This window comes from Lissotriton helveticus, chromosome 2_1 (assembly GCF_964261635.1).
Source record: "Lissotriton helveticus chromosome 2_1, aLisHel1.1, whole genome shotgun sequence".
NCBI classification, from domain to species: domain Eukaryota; kingdom Metazoa; phylum Chordata; class Amphibia; order Caudata; family Salamandridae; genus Lissotriton; species Lissotriton helveticus.
The window spans coordinates 131405418-131427994 of record NC_136059.1 but is presented as its reverse complement, the minus strand read 5'-3'; the positions used below and the strand labels follow the sequence as shown (position 1 = coordinate 131427994).

The 22577-nt window shown below is 40.7% G+C and overlaps 1 protein-coding gene across 1 annotated transcript in view; it reads right to left on the bottom strand.

The window, feature by feature from the left end:
• The window catches only part of LOC144820075 (uncharacterized), a 72070-nt gene extending 50525 nt beyond the window's left edge, over window positions 1-21545 (bottom strand). Inside the window, exon 1 of the mRNA XM_078677727.1 lies at window positions 21471-21545. Within this exon, the coding sequence (XP_078533853.1) occupies window positions 21471-21545 (75 nt within the window). The remainder of the gene's footprint in view (window positions 1-21470) is intronic.
• Window positions 21546-22577: the final 1032 nt, after the last annotated feature.

Here is a 22577-nt window from a genome sequence, read left to right as displayed (position 1 = left end):
TTGATGCCGCGACCCGGTCCGCGAACCGGTAAACGTTCCGTTTGCGCAACTGCCGCGTTAGAAATCAACATCGTGCTGCGTCGCGGAAGCGCGACGTATCACGTTGTCGCGTAATGCGTCTTATGACGCGCCGCGTTAGCGCACCCGGAAGTGCTCCGGTACGCGAACTGAGACGCGAAGCGCAGCTCCCCGGAAGCGATCAGGGGTGCGTCGCGAAAGCGCGGCATATCGCGTTGCCGCGTAATGCGTCTTATGACGCGCCGCGTTAGCGCACCCAGAAGTGCTCCGGAGCGCGAACCGAGGCGCAAAGCGCAGTGACCCGGAAGCGATCCGGGGCGCGTTCCGCAGCGCGTAACATAAGCGTAACAGGTCATGTAACTTGTTAATAAAACTTTTCATTGGTTCATTTCACTTTTGGTTTCATAATGATGTAAGGCTAGGTCAGGTGACCTAAAAATAACACTTTTCATTGGTTTAGAACTATTGTTTTTCCCAAATGATGAAAACCCCTCCTTCTTTCCTCACTCTGACTTTCATCTTTGTGAGAGGAAGACCTTTTTTGATAGTTCAGCAATGGCTTCATTGGTAGCTTCAGCTGGTGGACCCCCACCACCACCACCACCTCCTCATGGGAAGAGAGGACCACCTCCCCAGTTCATCAGCAACACAGAGGAAGAAGAGGATGAGCAAGAGGAAGAGGAGACAGAAGGACCACAGTTTTTAGAAGAGCAGCCCCGGGTTTCTCATCGGAAAACCAGTTTTATTTGGCAGTTTTTTTCGATCCCTGAAGGGCAGAAGAAAGTAAATGCCAGATATGTCACCTGCCTCATATGTAAGGAGAAGTTATCTAGAGGCACCTTAAAAAAATACAGCTTCGGTAACTACACCATGCATCGTCATATGAGCAGGTGGCATCCATTAAACTACAGCCGGGCAGAGATGCGTGACCAGCAGGACAACCCAACCACTCCTGTGGCCAGGTCATCATCACAGATATCTTTGACAGCAGCAGATGCACGGGAAACCGTGCCAAACATTCAGGACAACTTTGTCCATATGAAGTTTACCTGCTTGTGTTGTGGTGCATTACTGTCTTGTGGTAATATGAGTATTACCTTAATTAACCGAGCTTATGAAAATCACAATTGCCCTAAACGCCGCAGACAGTAATTTTTTTTTTTGCTCCTGTTGAGCCCTTTCCAATGCCTGTTTTTTGTTGTTTCCCCTCCATCAAAAACCAAAAAAAACATAAAACTGTTCAAAAAATACAAAAAAAACAAAAAATGTTCAGAAAAAAAAAATATATATAAAACAACAAAAACATTAAAAAAAAGTTATTTTCAGAACTACCTCCCCTTTCAAAAAAAATTGCTAGAATGTTTAGCACTCTGGCAAGCTCTATTTCTTTTGGTTCGCTTCCCCGTTCGCTTTCGCGAACCGGGAGCGAACCAAAAAAAAAAAAAAAAAAAAAAAAAAGAAGAGTTAGTATAAGGGAAGTAAACAGAGAGTAATGTTAAAAGAAAGACAGCTATAGGGAGTAAACCAGAGATACTGTTTAATAGATCTATTTACCGAAGAAAAGATGGAAGAGGGTATAATTGTGAAAAACAAAATAAAAAAGGAAGTGAAAGAAAAAAAAGAGAGTAGAACAATAACAAAGAAGAGTTTCTTGGAGAATGTGAGTGAATGTTCAAAATAAGATTAAAACATGTGGAATAACAGAGAGAAAAAACAGAAAACGGAAAAGAAAAAATAACAGAAAAAGATTAATTGAAACAGCAAAGAAATGTAATTAACATAGAGCCATATCATAAACATAGCCAATAAAAGTTTTGCAGCTTTTATCGGCAGAAATGTGTCGCTAAAGCCGCTTTTGCGGCAGAAAACTGCCGCTAAAACCACTTTTGCAGCAGTTTTCTGCCAATAAAAACAGCAATAATTGTATTGGCTGTGTTCATAATATGCCCCTTAGTGTGCTTCAAGTACACAGAGAAAGCATTATGAACAAGTAGTGAAAGAGTGATCAGTCAAAGACACTAAGAGTAATAGAGACGGAGTGAGTGAACAAGAGTGAGGAACTATGAGAAGAGAGGGACTGAGAAAAAGAGTGGAAGGAGTTGAGTAAGTAGGTAATAGAGAAAGGAATGAGGAAAGTAGCAAAGGCAGGAAACTGAGGGTTAAAGAAATGAAGCTGTGGAACTAATAGTAGGTGAATGTGATAGAAAAGTAACGAAAAGAGTACAAAACATTTACCTTATAATTGTCGTTAACTTACTCACTTTTTATTTTTATACTTTCAATCTGTGAAAGAGAGAACAAACATTTGAAAAATATTAAAACATGTATTTAAAAATTAGAAAAGACAAGGGAAAAGATTGAAGGACAAACAGTTTTTCAACAACTTTGACACTTACAGAAGCTTCTGCTTCTCCAGGCCCCCTACACAGTCCTAAAGATATACATTTTAAACTAACAGTATCTTGATGCAGATGAAGTGAGGCCTATCTTAAAACATGGTGCATCTTTTGGACTGCTGTTGTCTCACAAAAGTGTCGCAAGACACTAACATTTTAAATGATTGTTTCAGGATGCCAATAAGATGTGTCCTATCCAGAGGTTTGTTTGAGGTGAGGCCTACTCAGGGTTCCAAATGAAATTTCGAGTTGTTGAAGAGAACAGAGGACATAATACATGTGAAGGCCTACCAATGAAGTAAGTCATGTCCACTTCACTCTTGAACAAAGGCCAGACCTCTTCTGTGTCCGTGGACAGACCTAAAGTTCATCTGCACAATGTCATTCGTAAACTTAGGAAACACTGGTGATGTAATTGAAAAATTTGGAGTTTCTTTTCCTCATTTCACAATCACATCACCTGTGTTGCCTTTGGTTAGGTATCTCATAGTGCAGATGGAGTCTAGCATATCAAAGAGTACATAGAAGTTGAGCAGTATATACAACAATTTTGACATTTACAGAAGACTTAGCTTCTTATCTTGTTGGAGATGAAGTCAGGCCTGTCTTGCAACATGGTGCATCTTTTGCATCACTGCTGCATCGGTTTCATGTGGCACGGGTTTTTTACAGCATGACACATCTGCCTAGATGCATCAATTTGTAATTTTGTCGCCTCATAGCAAATCTTTTGCACCGCCGCTGCATCACAAAAGTGACGCACAGTGGCGCAAAAGAGGCATACACCTATCATAAATCTGTCCCTAACATTTGAAATGATTGATTCAGGATGACGATAAGGTGTGGCCTCTCCAGAGGTTTGTTTAAGGTGAGGCCTACTCAGGATTGCATATCAAATGTATGCTTGTTGAAGAATACAGAGGAGATAATACATGTGAATGCCTACCAATGAAGTAAGTCATGTCCACTTCACTCTTGAACAAAGGCCAGACCTCTTCTGTGTCCGTGGACAGACCTAAACTTCATCTGCACAATGTCATTCGTAAACTTAGGAAACACAGGTGATGTAATTGAAAAATGTGGAGTTTCTTTTCCTCATTTCACAATCACATCACCTGTGTTGCCTTTGCTTAGGTATCTCATAGTGCAGATGTGTCCAGCATATGAAACAGTACCCAGAAGTGCAGCACTGCATGCAACAACTTTGACACTTACAAAAGCTTCAGCTTCTGCATGCCCCCTACACAGTGCTAATTATATACATTTTAAACTGATGGTATCTTGCTGGAGATGAACTGAAACCTATCTTGCAACATGGTGCATCTTTTACACAAAAGTGACCCACAGCGGAGCAAAAGAGGCGCACGGCCATCATAAATCTGACCCTAACATTTTAAATGATTGTTTCAAGATGCCGATAAGGTGTAACCTATCCACAGATTTGTTTCAGGTAAGTCCTACTCAGAGTTGCAGATGAAATTTAGGTTTGTTGAAGAATACAGAGGAGATAATACATGTGCAGGCCTACCAACGAAGTGAGTCATGTCCACTGCACTCTTGAACAAATGTCAGACCTCCTCTGTCTCCAGGAACAGGCCTAAACCTCATCTACAGAATGTGATGTGTAATGTTAGAAAACACAGGTAATATAATTGAAAAGACGTGCAATTTTTTTTGCTCATTCCACAATCATATCACCTGTGTTTCCTTTGCTTAGGTATCTCATTGTGGAAATGTAGTCTATCATATGAAAGACTACGTAGAATATGAGCACTGTATGCAACAACTTTGACACTTACAGAAGCCTCACCTTCTCCATGCCTCCTACACAGTTCTACATGTACATCATAAATGCAAACAGTACAGAATTAATTATACATGTTAAATGGTTTATTTTTGCTGCTCTCAGAATGTATCAAATTTCACTAAAAACAGGGACTTGAAGGTATTCATCATATAACAGCGGGGAAAAAAAAACACAATCAAAATGATTGTGTTTAAAAAACCCATACAACATAACAAATCAGAATTCAGAACTCCTTAAAGTTAACTTACTTTCCATGACGTCGAAGGATGTCCTATGAACAGCTTACACTCTGTTGTGCTGTTATTACTTTCAGCCCGCCACTTTCTGAAAGAAAACCTCCATCGTTTTGAAAAATATGTTACATACAATAAATGACTTCTCGCTCTCTACCACACGTTTCCACAAGGCCAAATCATGTCAGAGCCATTTATAACTCTTGGAATTCTTGTAAGCCAATCCCGTCATGTTGTATTTCCGCAACTTTCAGAATTAAAATGTTGAAGATCATTTTCACAATCCTGGACTACTAATATCTTACCCTTCTTGCTCACTCATGTTCTACATTTCCTATGACACTGATACTGCTTACTATGAAGCAGACTTACACTACCTCTATGACTACTACAATTATTTAATTCTCTACATCACTTTTAATCACAAAGCAATATAAAACAGTAGACAGCATTGCAGACTTACATTCCCTCTACTCCATGTTTTGATTGGCTGCTTGAATTAGCTTATAAAAAGAAATAGTTGTTCTGAACTCATTCAAAGTGCACTTATTTTTCCATGACGTCCAGTGTTATGGTAAGAAGTTATGTCTCTGTACTACACTTATCCTCAAGGCCAAATCGTGTAGGAGCCATTAGAACTTCTTGAAATTCCTCAGAGCACATCCCGAGATTCTTTCCCTAAAATTTTGGTTTTAAAAACACCAGGTAAGAATTTTTAAGGTCATACGGCAATTTTTTTTGAAAATTAAAACAGAATCGTTGCAGAATGACCAGCCATTTCTAGACTTTAAATAAGCTGTGTAATGTCCTGATGTTATTGAAGGACCGTCATGATATATAATTGCTACAGTTACAAAAGTCCTTCCTGATATTGACAACTGTGAAGCCACAAAATTTTTAATTAAAGTTGTCAATTTTGTTCCATCAGGCCTACATCGTTGGAACATTAAAATGACATACTGGCCATATGTTCGTATAAATAATGTTGAAATCATTTCAGATTTACATTGGCTACATTCCATGTTGTGATCAGCTGCTTTTACTAGCTTATTAAAGGAGACTGATTTACTGTCTGGCAAAGTTAAATATATAAATCTTTCTGAGTCTACACTAGTAGTACTTGATACCCTACAGTTCTCGCAGTCATGCTGCCATTGATAAGAAAGCCCAAACAGGTGATCTACATCTACACCTTCAGCATGCAATACATCAAGCGTATACATTAAAAACTCCTGACAATCTTGCTGAATATTTTGAGAGAATTGTGTTTGGCCTGAACATCTGTCTAACAGATTTCGAATTTCAGACACACTTTCTATTTTTGTTCTATCAGTGCTACATTTCTCTAACACAGAATTTAACAAACTGCATAATCTTTGATCAGAATTGACCACAATCTCTTCTTTTACATTTTCTAGAGAAAACAAAACATTAACCACTACATTAGCATAGCAGTTGACACCAGAAGTGTTTTCAAATTGAAAACCAACAACATCTTCAACAGAATCCTTTTTGTTTCTGCTTATAATTTCAGGTTCATCGACTTTTCGTCTTTTTGCTACAACCTCCCCAGTATTGGTCACATTTCTTCGTTTCCGGCCTACCACACGTTTCTCAAACAAAGGATATTGAGGCAAATGTGGCGCATACTCTCTTCTCAACCTATTGTATTCCTTAACACAATCTAGATCCGCACAAATGTTTGTGACATCACACTCAATCAAGTACAATCCCGATAAAGTTCTAACTCTTGACAATGCCACATATGCCATACCCTCCTTGAACACAGAACTGCCAATATTCACCAATGCACTGTCTACACTTAAACCTTGCGATTTATGGATTGTCACCGCATATGTCAAGCAAACAGGAAACTGCTTACGGCGAACATATAAGTCTTTTACAAGCAAAAATCTAGCAGAACAACAACCAATTAGCTGTACTTCCTCAATGCCATCAAATTTAATTTTTAAAAATTCAATTCCATCTCTATTTCTGTATTTCACAAAATCAACAACATTACCCATTGATCCATTTACCAGACCTCTTTCAACATGTAAATTCCTTCTTAAAATTATACGGCAGTTCAAGCACACATTCAGACTCTTTTCAAAACCTGCAGTTTTAGATATAGTCTTCTCTAAAGAATCCAATTTTGATTTCAAATTCTCAGACAAAATAATTGTTGATCCCATATGCTCTACTCTGTCAATAGCTTCCAGTTTCACAATCTCTTGCTTTTCTAAATTCAACATTTTGTTGTTTAAGATGGCACATTCTGCAAGAGTTGGCATCAAACATATTCCAGATTTCTTCTCAGTAATTTTCTGAAAAATATTCTCAGGCACAACATCTTGTTCTGGATATATATTTGACAGTAATCGTGCATGTAAAGCTTCTTTCCCATGCTCGGTCACTTTTCCTATTCTAACATCTTGTAGAATATTCTTGTAAACTTCATCCTTCGCCTGACGCATATTTTCATGCAGTTCAGCATAATTGAAGTTTAACCATATATTGATGTTGCCAATGCTCCCTAGGCACTTCCTGGTATCTTCATGCGTGAGCATTTTGAACACAGGTTGCCCTTTCACTGGTGTCAGCTGCAGAAGATCTCCGAAAACAATGATGTGTTTGCCACCAAATAACACATCATACTCTGTTTTGAGAACTTCTTGCATTCTCAAATGCACAAAGGCAAGCATGACATTGGAAACCATGCTTACTTCGTCAATGATAAGAAGTTTCATTTTCCTCAAGATTCTTGCAACTTCACAACAAGCATCTCCAGATAGCTTGTGATATTGTAATTTGTTGTCATGCTCCACTGGCAGCATCAGTAAACGATGTAAAGTAATCCCTTTAATGTTATGTGCTGCCAGTCCAGTTGGAGCGGTGACAACACAAGACAGCGATGACTCAGTCCTTTCCTGCAAATAACATGAAATTGCTTTAATAAGGAAACTTTTTCCAGTTCCCGCTTCTCCACTCACGTAGAGTCGGACAGGCTTCAACAACGTACATGAGCACTCTTTCTTCTCATGACTTAATCCATGATCAATTTGCATGGTAACTTCGTCATATATTTTCCTCTGCTCAACGTTGAGTTGTCTTTCCAACTCTTCTAAGTTAACCGCATCCTCCTGAGCATGTGCCATGGCTCTTTCCACTTCATTCATAGCAGTGGCAGCTTCATTTTCGATAACAGGTCCTCCTAGTGGATCCTGACTCAATGAAGCAGAACTCTGACTGTCCTGAGAACTGTCTCTGGCAATCTCAGCTGCAATCGTTGCTTCCTGCTCGATTTCCACATTCAACATTTCTACATATTTGGGAAAAGCAGGACATTCTATGGTCTCCTTGGCGGCAGTGAAAGAGTCTTCGTAACAGAGGAAATCTCCAAGCAGTTCCTCTTCTGTACGCCAAGGCTTGAAAAGTTGCAAAAGTGCTAAATAGAAAAACTACTTTTTTTCAGGAGATTCGCCACTCAATTTTCGATGGTTTACCAAGTGGCATTTTCTTTGCTTGACCAGACATCCCTCACTTCCAATTACAGCATACACTCCTTTCTCAGTATCTTCTTTGATGTTCCTCTTGAATATGTAATTTTGAAGAACCTCATACAGACAAACATTCTCGAGGTGACTGCTTCGATTTGGATAATATGTATCCAACATGTTGCTCTTCAAAATGTTGGTACTGTTTGGCTCCTTTTCCGCCAAATACTCAATTTCCCGCACAGGTTTCAGAACTCGATTACGCGTTGCAGCAAGACCAAGACTCGCCCAAACGATACTCCTAGATTTGGCATAGAGACTTGCTGAAGACAACCGGTCAGAACATTCGTAAGCTCTGATTTCTCGATGCGACAACATCTTCAGACTGAAACTGTACAACTTCTTACTGAGGCTCTTTTCATGGGAAATGTCCTCCCACATATCCTTCAATTCTATCTTCTCTTTTTTGGTGATGTAAGATGTCACATACCGAGCCACAGCCATACAGTTATCAGCCACAAACTGTATATCCATGTTAGCATTCCACATGGACAAAATCACCGGGTTGTAGTCGTTGATGTACTTGGACTCTTCGTTCCTCTTCAAATTGTATGTGTTTTTAGGTGATTTCTTCATCACATTATGTCGCAGCGAAGACATCAAACTGTTTACTCTTCCTTTAGAAATCACCGGTCGTGGAAAGCCGAAACGACATTTGGTGTAGAACTTGTCCTTGTTTCGGAATTTACGACGACAGTACTTTCCACAACGATGGCTTTGGAAACGTAGAACTTTTTCTCTTAGGCTTTTCTTCTCCTTTGCGTTTGGAACAGCACACGTAGAATACTGTTGTATGAAACTCATCACTGAGTCTTCTGGATCTGTTCCAAATGTAGGTGCATCCTTGATCCACAACAGCATATGTATGTGAGGAGCACCTCTTGCTTGGTACTCCTTTCTCCAGACGAAATCCAACACCTCTCCAAGAGGTGGATTCTTCTTATTCATGATGAAAGACATCATAGCTTCAAATCTATGATTGAAGTACCGGCATACATTGACTGGATCCAAAGAGCACAGTTCTCCGGGTGTCTTGAATTCAATGTTTTCGATGTTTCCATTTGCCTCTCGTAGAAATTCAAGTAAGTCTTCCCAGCCATACTCGGCACAGCTCAGAGTGAGGAACCATGTGGGAGTTCCTAAGTTCCTCAGCATACATTTTAAATCACCATGACGACAGTACCAGTACTCATTAGTACCACGCTGACACGCCATGAGATTAATCAGGTGAGAATCCAAAATACTGTCTTGGACATTGACTTTATCCATAAAGTCACTTGCCGAGATGTTTTGCATGTGTATACCACTTTTCAAGATGTGGTTCACTGCATATGACAGTCCAGACAGATCGCTTTCAAACAGGATATGAAACAAATAGGGAATACATTGTCGAAACCTAGTATCTCCTGCATACAATCGCAAAGTCCGGTATTCAGAAGCAGGAATTTGATGAGGTCGCTCATCATATCTTCCTCCCTGACCTGTTGGAAAAAGCTGTGGGAAACACCGAGCTTCCAAACTTTCCTCCCAAACACTAATGGGACTCCCTTTGGCTTGTTTCATTTGAAACAACTCAATAGCATTCCCCATGACTTCATTGGAATGCAAAGGATGAACACTATAATGTTCATATATTTCTTCACTAGTAGAGGGTTCTACTTTCTCAATTTGACCAGCACACAAATCGCTAACCTCTTCCTCACTTACTTCCTCTTCTGCAACATATATATTCTTATAGTACTTATTATTTTTAGTACAATGTTGCCTTTTTGACTCTCCTAACATTCACTAAATCTTGCCATATTTTCTTATTCTTTGTCGGAACCCCATTAACTAAGATAACCAGAGGGTCCTCTTCCACTTTTTCTACTCCAATTGTGTTAATGTTTTTCTTCAAATCTAGAGGCAAATAAACAACTCTTCCCTTTAATCCTCTCTGTAAATCTGATGGAGGCAATTTCCCTGTCTTTGGCTCCATTCTTACAATAGCCTGAAAGGGATGGATACTTTGAATCAAAATAGATTCATAAGTATTTAAATCCTTCAATTCAGAAGGAATCTCAACCAATTCCAGATTATTATGAACTGCTCTAGCAGGCATCTGGTTTTGATTTAATTTGCTACAACAATAAGTACACACACGTTGATCCGATCCCAAATCAAAACAATTTTCTACCATCAAATATGTTGTGAAATCCTTCCATTCACTATTATTTTCCCTTTCACTTTTTGCATATAAATCCACTAACTTAGTCTGATTCTTATAATAAGTGCGTCGACAACACACACAAGTGAAATTATGCCTCTCACTTGATTTCACCTGAAACGTCGCAATTTCCCTCTGAAAATTATCTGTACTGGAAACCTGTACACTATCTTCCACATTATCCTCTTCTTCTTGGTCAATTTCAACATTCTCCTCTTTACTTCCAAAGTAACAAAACTCAATTTCTGCACAAATATTCTTCACATCTATTTCAGAACCATGCAAAAGAGCAGCACATAATTGTTTAAGCATAATTGCTGGACTCTTAGCATAATACAACATTCTAACTAATTTCCTCACTTTATTATGATGCACTGCTAGCATCCTGAAATGATGAAAAACACTCTGGCATACTCTCCTGGAAAGACAAGCCAGTGAATGACCATGCAAACCTGTCACTTCTCTCACTCTGCAAGGATCTAATTCTTGCAACAACTTCATTTTCTGCTTCAAACTTTTCTTATTAAATGTCCGTACAAAATCACAAAGCAAATTGATGGAATCCTGTCGCACACTGCAAAAACTACTACACTTCCAGGTGTACACAGGACCCTTAGGACGTCTTCCTAAAACCTCATTACCTAACACCTCTTCTGTCTCTGTTGTCACAAGTTTTTCTTTTTCAACTGGACAACCATCTTTCACTTCATAAGCTCGACCACTGGTGTCAACTGCATGCACCAAATCATTATCCTGGAAATAACTCTCCTCATTAAAAAATGCCTCACAACTTAAACTATGCATCCATTCTCCGGAAAAAACTTCACAAAAATTACTACGATTAACTATTCTCTTCCATCTACTATTTCTTTTGAAATCATAAATTGCCTTGTTTAGCTTCCTAATTCTATTGATTATCAAAATAAATAACTTACGTTTAATTTCAAATGCCTGATCAATAACTTTCCCAACTTTTTTTTTTCTCTTATAAAAAAACCACTTTCTGTTGACCTTTCTTAATATTTTTTAACAGATTGCCAATTATCCTGTTGCGGAACATTCGTTTACGAATGTCCCTAAACTGTTGTTTCCTTCTACTATCATGCACAGAGTTATCTCTTGCTCTAGCAGTAACATTTTTGATTGGCCTTTCCTTTCCGTTTAAAATGCTTCTCTTTTTCTAGACTGAAACATTTTCTGTAGTAATATTTTTTTTACTACAAATATTTCTTATAAATGTTTTTGTGCTCTTACCCGGTGCTTTCTTGGTGACTTGACAAGTTTTTTTGTTAGAGGACTGCTGCATTATATCATGTACCTGCTGTCTTTGACGTTTTGCAGCCTTTCTAAGTCTTTCTTTAGTTGGCATGCTGAAATCTTGAAATGATCTGCAGTTGAATCTGTGGTAAAATATAATAAAAAATGTTATTAACCACTATTACCAAACAGTAAATCAATAACAGTCATCAAAAACTTAACACACTACTTGACATTTTTAGTGCTTGGCAAATTTAGAATGCAGAAAAGAAATGGAATTCATATTCATTTTACCTGTGCTGTTTTATATGTGAATCTGATCTAATTTTATGAGCATATTTTAATATTTTATTGAAGACACTACACATAACCTGTTTTTGAAGGTGTCTTTATTTTTAAATGAAACGGTTTACATTTTTACTTTTCATTTATTATAAATTTTTAAAAATAAATGTTTATAGTTCCATAGGCTCAAGCACGTCAGCTTCCCACCCTATGTCATACAATTCTGACAAATCTGCATCCTCATCATGTTCTTCTTCATCCTCAGGATTTAAATCATCCAAGGGATCTACTTCCACTGATGTTTCAATTACGAGTTCAATTATGAGGTCAAGATCAACTGATTGCTGATTGTCGCTCATGTTGATGTTGTCGTTATCTTTAAAGAAAGAGAACAACAATGAGATGTTGCAGAGTAAGGCACAAATCTCAGAGACTATAATAGTAAAATTGTTTAACAAGAGTAACATTTTGCAGCTATTATTTAGCCATGACCAGCGATGCTGAGGAGGTAAGGCCTATGTCCAAGTTTTCAGTGAACAGGACTCATCTCTTCTTAACCTTGGATAAGCCTCACCAACTCTGTGTCCCCTGCTCATACTTAAATGTAAAGTGGCAGATTTATGTTAACTGACACATTCCCAGGGATGCACCAGTTAATGTGCACCGCTGCTCTGCCACCCATGGTGTGCCGCATTTACAATGTGGAGCACCATTGAGTGAAAACAGCACAGATGCGTCACGCATCTGTGCCGCAAAAGCAGCACATTGCAGGAATCACGTCGTAAGCGCAACATGTCTACTGCAATGCACAGGAGCAAGCCACACATTGCATGGTGCATCACTCCTTATGCCTGTTTCAAACAGGCGTAATGATTTGATTCAGCAATGCTATAAAGCTGAGTCAGTGAAATCTTCTAAATTTCACTGTGTTAGTTTTACAGGGCTTTCTTGCAAATTAATGCATACCTTGCAACAAAACACCTATATGAAAACTGACGCAGGTTTCATGTGGCACAGGACTTTACAGCATGACACATCTGCCTAGATGCATCAATTTTTAAATATGTCGCCACATAGCAAATCTTTTGCACCGCCGCTGCGTCACAAAAGTGACGCACAGCGGCACAAAAGAGGCACACGGCTATCATAAATCTGTCCCTAACATGTTAAATGATTGGTTCAGGATGACGATAAGGTGTGGCCTATCCAGAGGTTTGTTTAAGGTGAGGCCTACTCAGGGTTGCAGATTAAATGGAGATGGGGCACCCCTGAGCCTTGCTGGAGCTGCATGGCACTTGCGATGCAGCTCCAGCAATGCGCCACCTTTACGGCACAGATGCGTCACGCATCTGTGCTGTTTTTGCCCCATGGTGCGCCGCATTGTAAATGCAGCGCACCATGGGTGGCGGAACAGCGGCGCAGGATGACTGGCACATCCCTGGGGATGCGCCAGTCATCATACATCTATCCCTAAGCTTCTTATCTTGTTGGAGATGAAGTGAGGCCTGTCTTGCAACATGGTGCACCTTTTGCATCACTGCTGCATCGGTTTCATGTGGTACGTTTTTTTTACAGCATGACACATCTGCCTAGATGCATCAATTTGTAATTTTGTCACCACATAGCAAATCTTTTGCGCCGCCACTGCGTCACAAAAGTGACGCACAGTGGCGCAAAAGAGGCATACACCTATCATAAATCTGTCCCTAGCATTTTAAATGATTAATTCAGGATGACGATAAGGTGTGGCCTATCCAGAGGTTTCTTTAAGGTGAGGCCTACCTACATTCATGGGGAAATGAATTAAAATGTCCTTAAGACACATGAAAGCGTTTTTTTAAAGCCTTTGCAGCATTTTTGGGTCACTTTTAACATGGCTATGTAACTTAAACAATCAAAATCTAAATTTGCCAAGCACAGGTGGGAGCATATTTACAAGGAATTTGCACCAGGGGGAAAGGTCTTACATTAAAATGGAAAAATGACATCAGAGACACTCAAATGCCTTATAAAGAAGCATACACCATTATGTCCTTGTCATAAATGTTAAAAGCATTCCTTTTCCTCAAAAACGATTTTCAAGTCTTAATTTGAAAACACTGCACATGGGGAAATGACTTAAAATGTCCTTAAGACACATGAAAGCGTTTTTTGATTGCCTTTGCAGCATTTTTGGGTCACTTTTAACATGGCTATGTAACTCAAACTATCAAAATGTAAATTTGCCAAGCACAGGTGGGAGCATATTTACAAGGAATTTGCACCACGGGGAAAGGTCTTACATTAAAATGGAAAAACAACATCAGAGACACTCAAATTCCTTATAAAGAAGCATACACCATTATGTCCTTGTCATAAATGTTAAAAGCATTGCTTTTCCTCAAAAACGATTTTCAAGTCTTAATTTGAAAACACTGCACATGGGGAAATGACTTAAAATGTCCTTAAGAGAGGGAGGAGCCTAGCTCGCGGACGTAATGGCCGCCTTTTAGCTCGGCTCCGTCGGCCCTCCGGCTAACTTCGACTATCCTGCCGTATATCCTGCACTGCGACGCTACTTCCATACAGAATTCGAACTTTAAAAATCCACTCTTACTCACCGTCTGATCCGGAGGTCCCTGGGTGCTGTGGATCCGCGGCTGTGCCCTCGGTGAGATTGGGGCCTCCGGGCGCTCGGGACCGGGACCTCGCCTGCGGGACCCGACCGGCGGAGAAGAGATTCCTGCGGGACCCGACCGGCGGAGAAGAGATTGCCGGCCCCGGCCGCGAAAGTGAGCCACTGGTGGGAACCGTTGTGCGTGTGCCCCGGAGATCCTGAACCGGCCCGATGACTGGGCCGTGCGGCTGGAGGGGGATGAGCTGTGTTGGGGGCTGACCGTGTGAAGGGGTCCCTTCGCCTTTGTCCTGTCCGGCGGTCCTGGACCCCGCGACTGGCTCCCGCCTTTGAGGCCTGCCGCTGTTCGGAGGGGATCCCCCCCCATCGGGCGCTCTCCCATCCTGTGCCGGTGAGGCCGTTGTTGGGAGCCTCCGGGGGTCTGTAAAGTCCTACATTTGGGAACTGTTTGGGGGCCCACGGTGGAGTGTGGGGCGGCGAAACTCACAAGATGGCTGCCGACAACGTGGGGGGTACTCCGCTCTGCACCGATGCTCCTTGCCGGCCGGATTGTGCAGATGCCTGGGTGTGTACTCGAGCGCCCACGCCCGGAGATGTCCTGGACGCCTTGATGTCATTGTACGCTGTCTTGGCCCCCGGTGCCTCTGCTGACCCCGTGCGGCTCGCCGCCATTTTGGGCCGCCGCTCTTTCATGCACCCCTGTCGTCCTGATGTCGCCATTGCTTCGCCCCCTTCGGCTGCGCCAGGAGTTGCTGTTGTTGTTCTTCGACCGCTTGATGGGCCGGTGACTATTGACCCTCTGCTTCCTCGTCGCCTGGATTTCGAGGACTTCCACACGCCGCGGAGATCTGCTCCTTCCCGGGTACCTGGGACTCATGGTGGGCCGCTGTTTGCTCCCGCTTCGTTGGATTCGAACTTTTGTTCTGGAGGGATACCTTTGTACTGTCGAACTGCGCACCCGGACTCCGGCTTGCCTTTGCTTGCCCTGTCGTTCCTGCTACAATTGACTTGCTTAATTGACTTTTTGTATTCCCTCCGTACGAAAGCTCTACCTGATTTATATCATTGCCGTGACTCTGGTCTACGTTATGATTATTGTTTGCTGGGTGGTCCGCTTCACATTATCCTTTATTGGGTTGGTTTCGTGATCAGGAAGGGTTGGGGGTGAGTTGCACGACATGATAGTTTGCTGGTCTACCTGCCCGTCGCATTGATGTTTGTATTCCCGACACAGTGAAACGTTACGATCTCTCCCTCCTCCCCCTCCCTGTGGTTCTTGCTGTATGCGAAGGTGTAGTACTGATTTGATACTTATTCATTTGTTGGCCGGGGAGGGTCGTGGCTGAATGTGTTTGCTCATATCCTCTGGCTCCTCCCTCACGATTTATTTTTGTTTTGTATTCCCTTTCCTTCTATTTTTGTCTTCTTCCTCTACTTTTCTTTCACTATATTTCGGGTTTCGGATTAGGGCGACAGGCACGCTGTTTGGAGGGTAGGCCGTAGCCTTCTGCAGGGGTGCGGGGTGGGACGGGTGGGTGGGGTCTTTCAGATGTTTTCTCTTGGTTCTATGGCCCTTTTCTATCCCTTTATATCGGTGCCACTTCTGTCCTCGCTTCTCAGGCTTGGGTGGGTTGGGGTCTATTGCTTTGCCACTTTTCCCGGTTTCGATGCTTCGTTGCGACTGCCATACCCTTCTTTTTGCCAGCTACCACTTTCTTCTGTACTATTAGCCGTGGGTTGCTTGGCCCGGGGTGGCGCCCATTTCGCACGGTTGTGTTTCTCTTTTATTTTTCTTTATTTTGTTCTTCTCCCTTCCTTTCCCCCCCCCCTTTTTTGTCCTTTTTTGGTTTCCTCTCCCTTGTTTCCTTCCTACTTTCCCCCCTTCCCTTCTCTCTCCCCCCCCCTTTCCCCCTTTTTCCCAGGCTCGTACTGTGGGAAGTGGGCTGATTCGTAAATTTTTTCATTCCCCTTGCTTCCGTTAGCGTGTTATTGGGTGGGGGTCATTAGATCTTGGTAGCACTTGTATGCTTCTCCACTACATTTTACGTCTGTTTTGTGCTACGGTCGTATCATGCCCTTACGTCCTCCTCCCCCCCCCCACCCCCTCCCCCCTCCTCCTCTCATTTTGGCATGGGTGTAATCCTGTTCTTGGGTTTTTCCGTATTTGTGAGTCAGCCATGAGCCTTGTCCCCTTATTATAAAATAGACTTCAATGATTATGATGTTGGGCCGTTATTGCTGCTTATCCCATTTCTAGCATTGTTCGATTATGTTTGCTTGCCTGCCACCTGGCCTTGTGTTGCCTATTTTGCCTCTTGATTGTCTCTGATTTGTGGCCGGCCGGATTGGTTGTAGGCCCGTACATGTTTATCCTAATGATGCAAATAAAGGTCTTCAAAAAAAAAAAAATGTCCTTAAGACACATGAAAGCGTTTTTTGATTGCCTTTGCAGCATTTTTGGGTCACTTTTAACATGGCTATGTAACTCAAACTATCAAAATGTTAATTTGCCAAGCACAGGTGGGAGCATATTTACAAGGAATTTGCACCACGGGGAAAGGTCTTACATTAAAATGGGAAAAATAACATCAGAGACACTCAAATGCCTTATAAAGAAGCAGACACCATTATGTCCTTGTCATAAATGTTAAAAGCATTCTTTTACCTCAAAAACGATTTTCAAGTCATAATTTGAAAACACTGCACATGGGGAAATGACTTAAAATCTCCTTAAGACACATGGAAGCGTTTTTTGATTGCCTTTGCAGCATTTTAGGGTCACTTTTAACATGGCTATGTAACTCAAACATTCAAAATCTAAATTTGCCAAGCACAGGTGGGAGCATATTTACAAGGAATTTGCACCACGGGGAAAGGTCTTACATTAAAATGGGAAAAATAACATCAGAGACACTCCAATGCCTTATAAAGAAGCAGACACCATTATGTCCTTGTCATAAATGTTAAAAGCATTCCTTTACCTCAAAAACGATTTTCAAGTCATAATTTGAAAACACTGCACATGGGGAAATGACTGAAAATGTCCTTAAGACACATGGAAGCGTTTTTTGATTGCCTTTGCAGCATTTTAGGGTCACTTTTAACATGGCTATGTAACTCAAACATTCAAAATCTAAATTTGCCAAGCACAGGTGGGAGCATATTTACAAGGAATTTGCACCACGGGGAAAGGTCTTACATTAAAATGGGAAAAATAACATCAGAGACACTCAAATGCCTTATAAAGAAGCATACACCATTATGTCCTTGTCATAAATGTTAAAAGCATTCTTTTTCCTCAAAAACGATTTTCAAGTCATAATTTGAAAACACTGCACAGCTCCTATGCACAAAAACACCCTGTCAGTACTAATACTTCACATTTTCTCCAATTACAATTTCTCAAAGAAACAAAATCTATTTGTAAAACACTTGAGGCAAAGCAACATTTTAAAAACACAACTTTCTTCATAATTTTCTCCTTAAAGCACACTATTCTCTATGTAAATTAAATAAATCTTTTCTCACCTTAGCAAATACTTTATGAGTTTCAAAACAGTCTCAGAAACACACCACTTTGTCTTTAGCAGAGCAAAAGGTATGCACTCCAGAGTCTGCAGCTATCAAAAGCACAGAAATGCTGTAATTCTTCACACATATCTCTCATGTCACCCAATCAAAACTCTTCCCTCACTTTTTTCAAATCAAAACCCTTCCCCCCTCTGCCCTCTCTGCCTTTTTTGCATAGCAACCACCTCTTGGAAGACCTCTGGTGTTTGCAAGTTCACACAACAATGTTTCAATTGAACTCTGAACTCTCAGTGCACCTGCATATCCAGTGCAATCTTTCATTTAATGATTTTTTCTTGACCATTCAAAATACATCTTTCAAAGAACTCATCCACGCACCCTAACTTTCTGTTTTCAGCAATCAAATGCCACCAATCATTCCGGTTGTGAAAAAAAAATCCACCAATCACTGTTACGGCTTCATTAACACAGAAACTCCACAGTTTTTTTCATTTTAAACTCTTATTTTTTCAACTGCCATTTCATTGCCACACTTCATCTGACTGCAGCAGAACCTTCTCTCACCATGTTTTCTGTCTGGATTGTTGGACATAGTTACATCTACTGGGCTCAGAGGTATGCTGATAACAGAAATGTACCTAACCTCCATTTACAAGATGTGGAAATTAAGTGGTTTGGCCACAGAGGATTAAAATGTCACCAATTGATACCATTGGTGAAAACCTTTATGCATTTGCCAAAACCTGACCTGTTAATTGTGCACTGTGGAGGTAATGACTTGGGCACTTTGACTGGGGTAGGTCTGGAAATGCTTTTAAAGGACACCTTTGAGCAATTAATGGCACTTTTTCCTCAGACTGCCTTGGTATATTCAAATATATGCCAAAGACAGAAATGGAGGTGGTCAAACCAATTTTGTCCACAAATTGAGAAGTCGAGGAAGCATGTAAACAAATCTGTTTCAGCTTACATGAGAGACCATGGAATGGGCTCCCTGTACAACAATAACTTGCGTTACTACATGCAAGATATCTACAGAGGAGATGGAGTTCACTTCTCAGATGAGGGCAACAGAATTTTCATTCTGAATTTAAGACTGTGCATTGGTACCTACTTATAAGTACCTAAATGTACCATAAACCCAAAAGCTCTTCTCAGAGCTACCCTACATCTGATCACTCACAATTATTATTTTACTCTAACTTTTTTCACTAATTTTCAACAAAGTACGCTCCCCGGGGCGCTACCCGGTACGCGGACCGAAAGCTAACCTCGCGAAATTTAAAAAAAAAATGTTTTTTTTTCGCACATATGGGCCTCCTCAGCCACCCTCAGAAAACCTAGGGGGTCAAGATAAGTCTACCGTGCCCCCTTCTACCCATTCTGAACATTATTTGCCCTCCATCTTGTATCTTAATTCGACCGAAACACAAAATGGTGGACTCCCGTAACGCTTCAGGTTCGCGTACCGGGGCGCTCGCCAGTTCGCGTACCGGGGCGCTCCCCGGGAAGCGCTCCATCAAAAAAGGTGGGAAAGTAATTTACAGAAAAACGACTGGAGACACTTTCACCAAATATAGATTAGCTCATACTACATACCAATCCCTATCATTTTCACAAATTTGATTGAAATTCCATTTAGCCATTTAGCCTGTAGACCTCTCTAAATGCCGTGAGGTAAATTACTTCACAAAACACATCTGAAGTGTTGGAATTGACAACCAATGAAAATGTTACTTTCATTTTCAACTTTTTTTACCTGACATTTGATTGGTTATATACCTGAAGATATATAAAGGAAGAGAAGGAAACACAGCCATTTTGACTACTACTTCCTGGTGTACATTTCAATTGGATTTTCACTAATCACTTCAACTTCTTTGTAAAGGTAAGTTGTTATTTTAAAAACTGAAGTATATTGTGCACTATCAGTTAATATGGTAAACTTTTTCTGATAGTTATATACTATCCCTCTGTAGTAGTTATAGATTTAGATAGACTTCTCTGTTATAGTTATGGATGGAGTTAGGTTTCTCTTGTATAATTATGAATTTACTTACGTTAAATCACATACACTATTCCTACTTCGACTCTGATACTATACACTGCCCAAAGATAAATTCACTGATAAAAACTGCCTATCTAAAATTAATCCCAACAGTGCCCTATCTCTACTAATATATTTTTTTTTTATCCAAATTTCAGGCAACATGGAAGGCGAACAGAAAGTTTCATTTCAAATTGTCCTGCAAGAGAGCAGCCAAGAATTAATTGATCCAAATTATATAGAATTTATGGATGAAACTTGGGACCAAGAACTACTGCAATGTGTGCAAGCAGTAGATGACCTCCTTCAAAATGAGGACATTTTACACACTCAGAGATTACAAGCTATGTTCAATGAAAATGACGACATTTCAGACAGTGAAATGTTAGAAATGTTATTAAATTTTGAAACACAATCACAATAATAAATAATTGCTTAAAAAATAAAGAAATTAAAAAATAATCAACAAAACCAACAATCAATTAACATACAGTATTTTAAAAGTCTATCATTCTTTTTTCCTTATAGTACGCTCCCCAGAACGCTTCCCGGTTCGCGGACCGGGCGCTCCCCACGCAAAAAACAAAATTATTATATTTTTTTTTTTTGCACTGCGGGGCCCTTTTAAAGCCTCCACATCAAACCTAGGGGGTCAGGGAGGATCTACTATGCCCCCTGATGGTCATTTCCCCCTTTATTTTGGCCTCCTCTTGTCTCTAGATCCTACCGAGAGACAAGATGGCGGCCGCTCCGGACTGTTTAGAATGTTGACAGACACCGGAGAGCCAATCAGCTTCGCTACGCGAAGTTCCGTTACGCGTCAAGTACGCGAACCGGAGCGCTGCCCGGAGCACGCTTACAGATATATATCTTTTTTTGAACGTTAATTTCTCAAAATCCACTGGAGCACATATATTGAGACCTAGCAAAGGCACATCGGGCTAACAGTCCCTACAATTTTGCCAAGTTTCGTGCTAATACATTCAGCCGTTCGGCCTAAAAATGAGGCCAACCGCCCTATGGAAATTAACATGGGAAAAACACGTTTTGGGACCCCCCTTTTTTCTCGGCCACCCCTTGACGAACCCCCCCCAAATTTCCAGGGGCTGCTCAGGAACAAAATGTTCCATTTTCCTGAAAATTTCAGCCAATTCCGTCCACAAACGCCAAAGTTATTAGACATAGAATTTTCAAAAATCCCATAGGGAAAAAATCCTAACTATATATACCTACTGGCGACCGCCAGTAGGTAATATATATATATATATATATATATATATATATATATATATATATATAACAACTGCATTCGTCCGTCATGAACCAGCACTCCCTAGTGTCTCAGGGCACCACCGATCCAGCAAAAAACGAAAGCCGACCCAGCCATCAGGTGAAGAAGGTGTTTTTATTCAAGTAGAATGCATCGCCACCCGCATAACGTTTCGGCCTGCCCAGAGGCCTTGGTCACATGACGCTGGGAATCAGACCACCCACTTTTAAAGTGCTAGTGCAAACTTACGGGATCAAGTGATTGATTCTTCACAGAGGTCAGGAAATAGAAATAAACAACATGTACAGTTTCAGCAGTCAACATGTTATCACTGTTGTTAATCGTGTGGAACAAAGTTCGTCAGTATACAGCCACCACAATATGACACTAGTGTGTAACAACTAATTGGAATATTTTTATAATAAAATAATTCCAAGCAAACTATGCAAAAGTTGTTCGGTCACAGTCAATGAAAGAAGAGTGTGGGAGTAAAGGGAGAAAATATAAAAGAGCGATATATACATCTAAATAATATCCTCTCTAAAGTCTGGTAATAAACAGACAACCAGGGAAACTAACACAGTGTTAAATAATCCCGGTTTCCTCCACATGGATATATGTAAACACTCTAATTATGATGGTCGAAATATTAATAATACCCAAGTGGGTTAATCGAACATGTCATATCAAGTTAACTTGTCACTCTGAACCTCTGTGGCCTTCAGTTCAAAAATACTGATCAAATATCACATATATATGATTAGCTCAACCATAAGTGAAAAATAAAAATAATTGATGTCGTGAGCAGTGTTGACAAATAATAAAGGCTAAAAATGAATTCCTCCCTAGATGGAAAATGAGAGTACAATCAATGAATGGATCAAAGATCAATTTCATATGGGGGAGATCTTCAAACACAGATTCATAGCAATTTCATTTTGTGAACCCCAAATATGAGATGTAAACAAAGCTGTAATCAAAAATAACAAGTGCAAGCTAGCAGATATTTACGAGTGAGTATAAAAGTCCACACTGGTATTAAGGCCACAAGGGGCCTTCGTGTCTAATTCAAGGATGTACTGAGTCTCGAGAGCCCTCAAGATTGCTTTACGATTACCACCTCTCCGTAACGGTGGAACCGAGTCAATGGCAAAATATTTCAGTATGTGACTTTGTTGGTTGTGATGTTCCTTGAAATGCTGAGCCACAGGATAGGTGGAATCGTCAGTGTTGATGGCCCTAATGTGCTGGAGTATCCTCTTATGCACCTGCAGCTTCGTACTGCCAACGTACCGCAGGGCACAGGGACACTCCAGCACATACACTGTGTACTTGGTCTTACATGTCAGTTGTTTT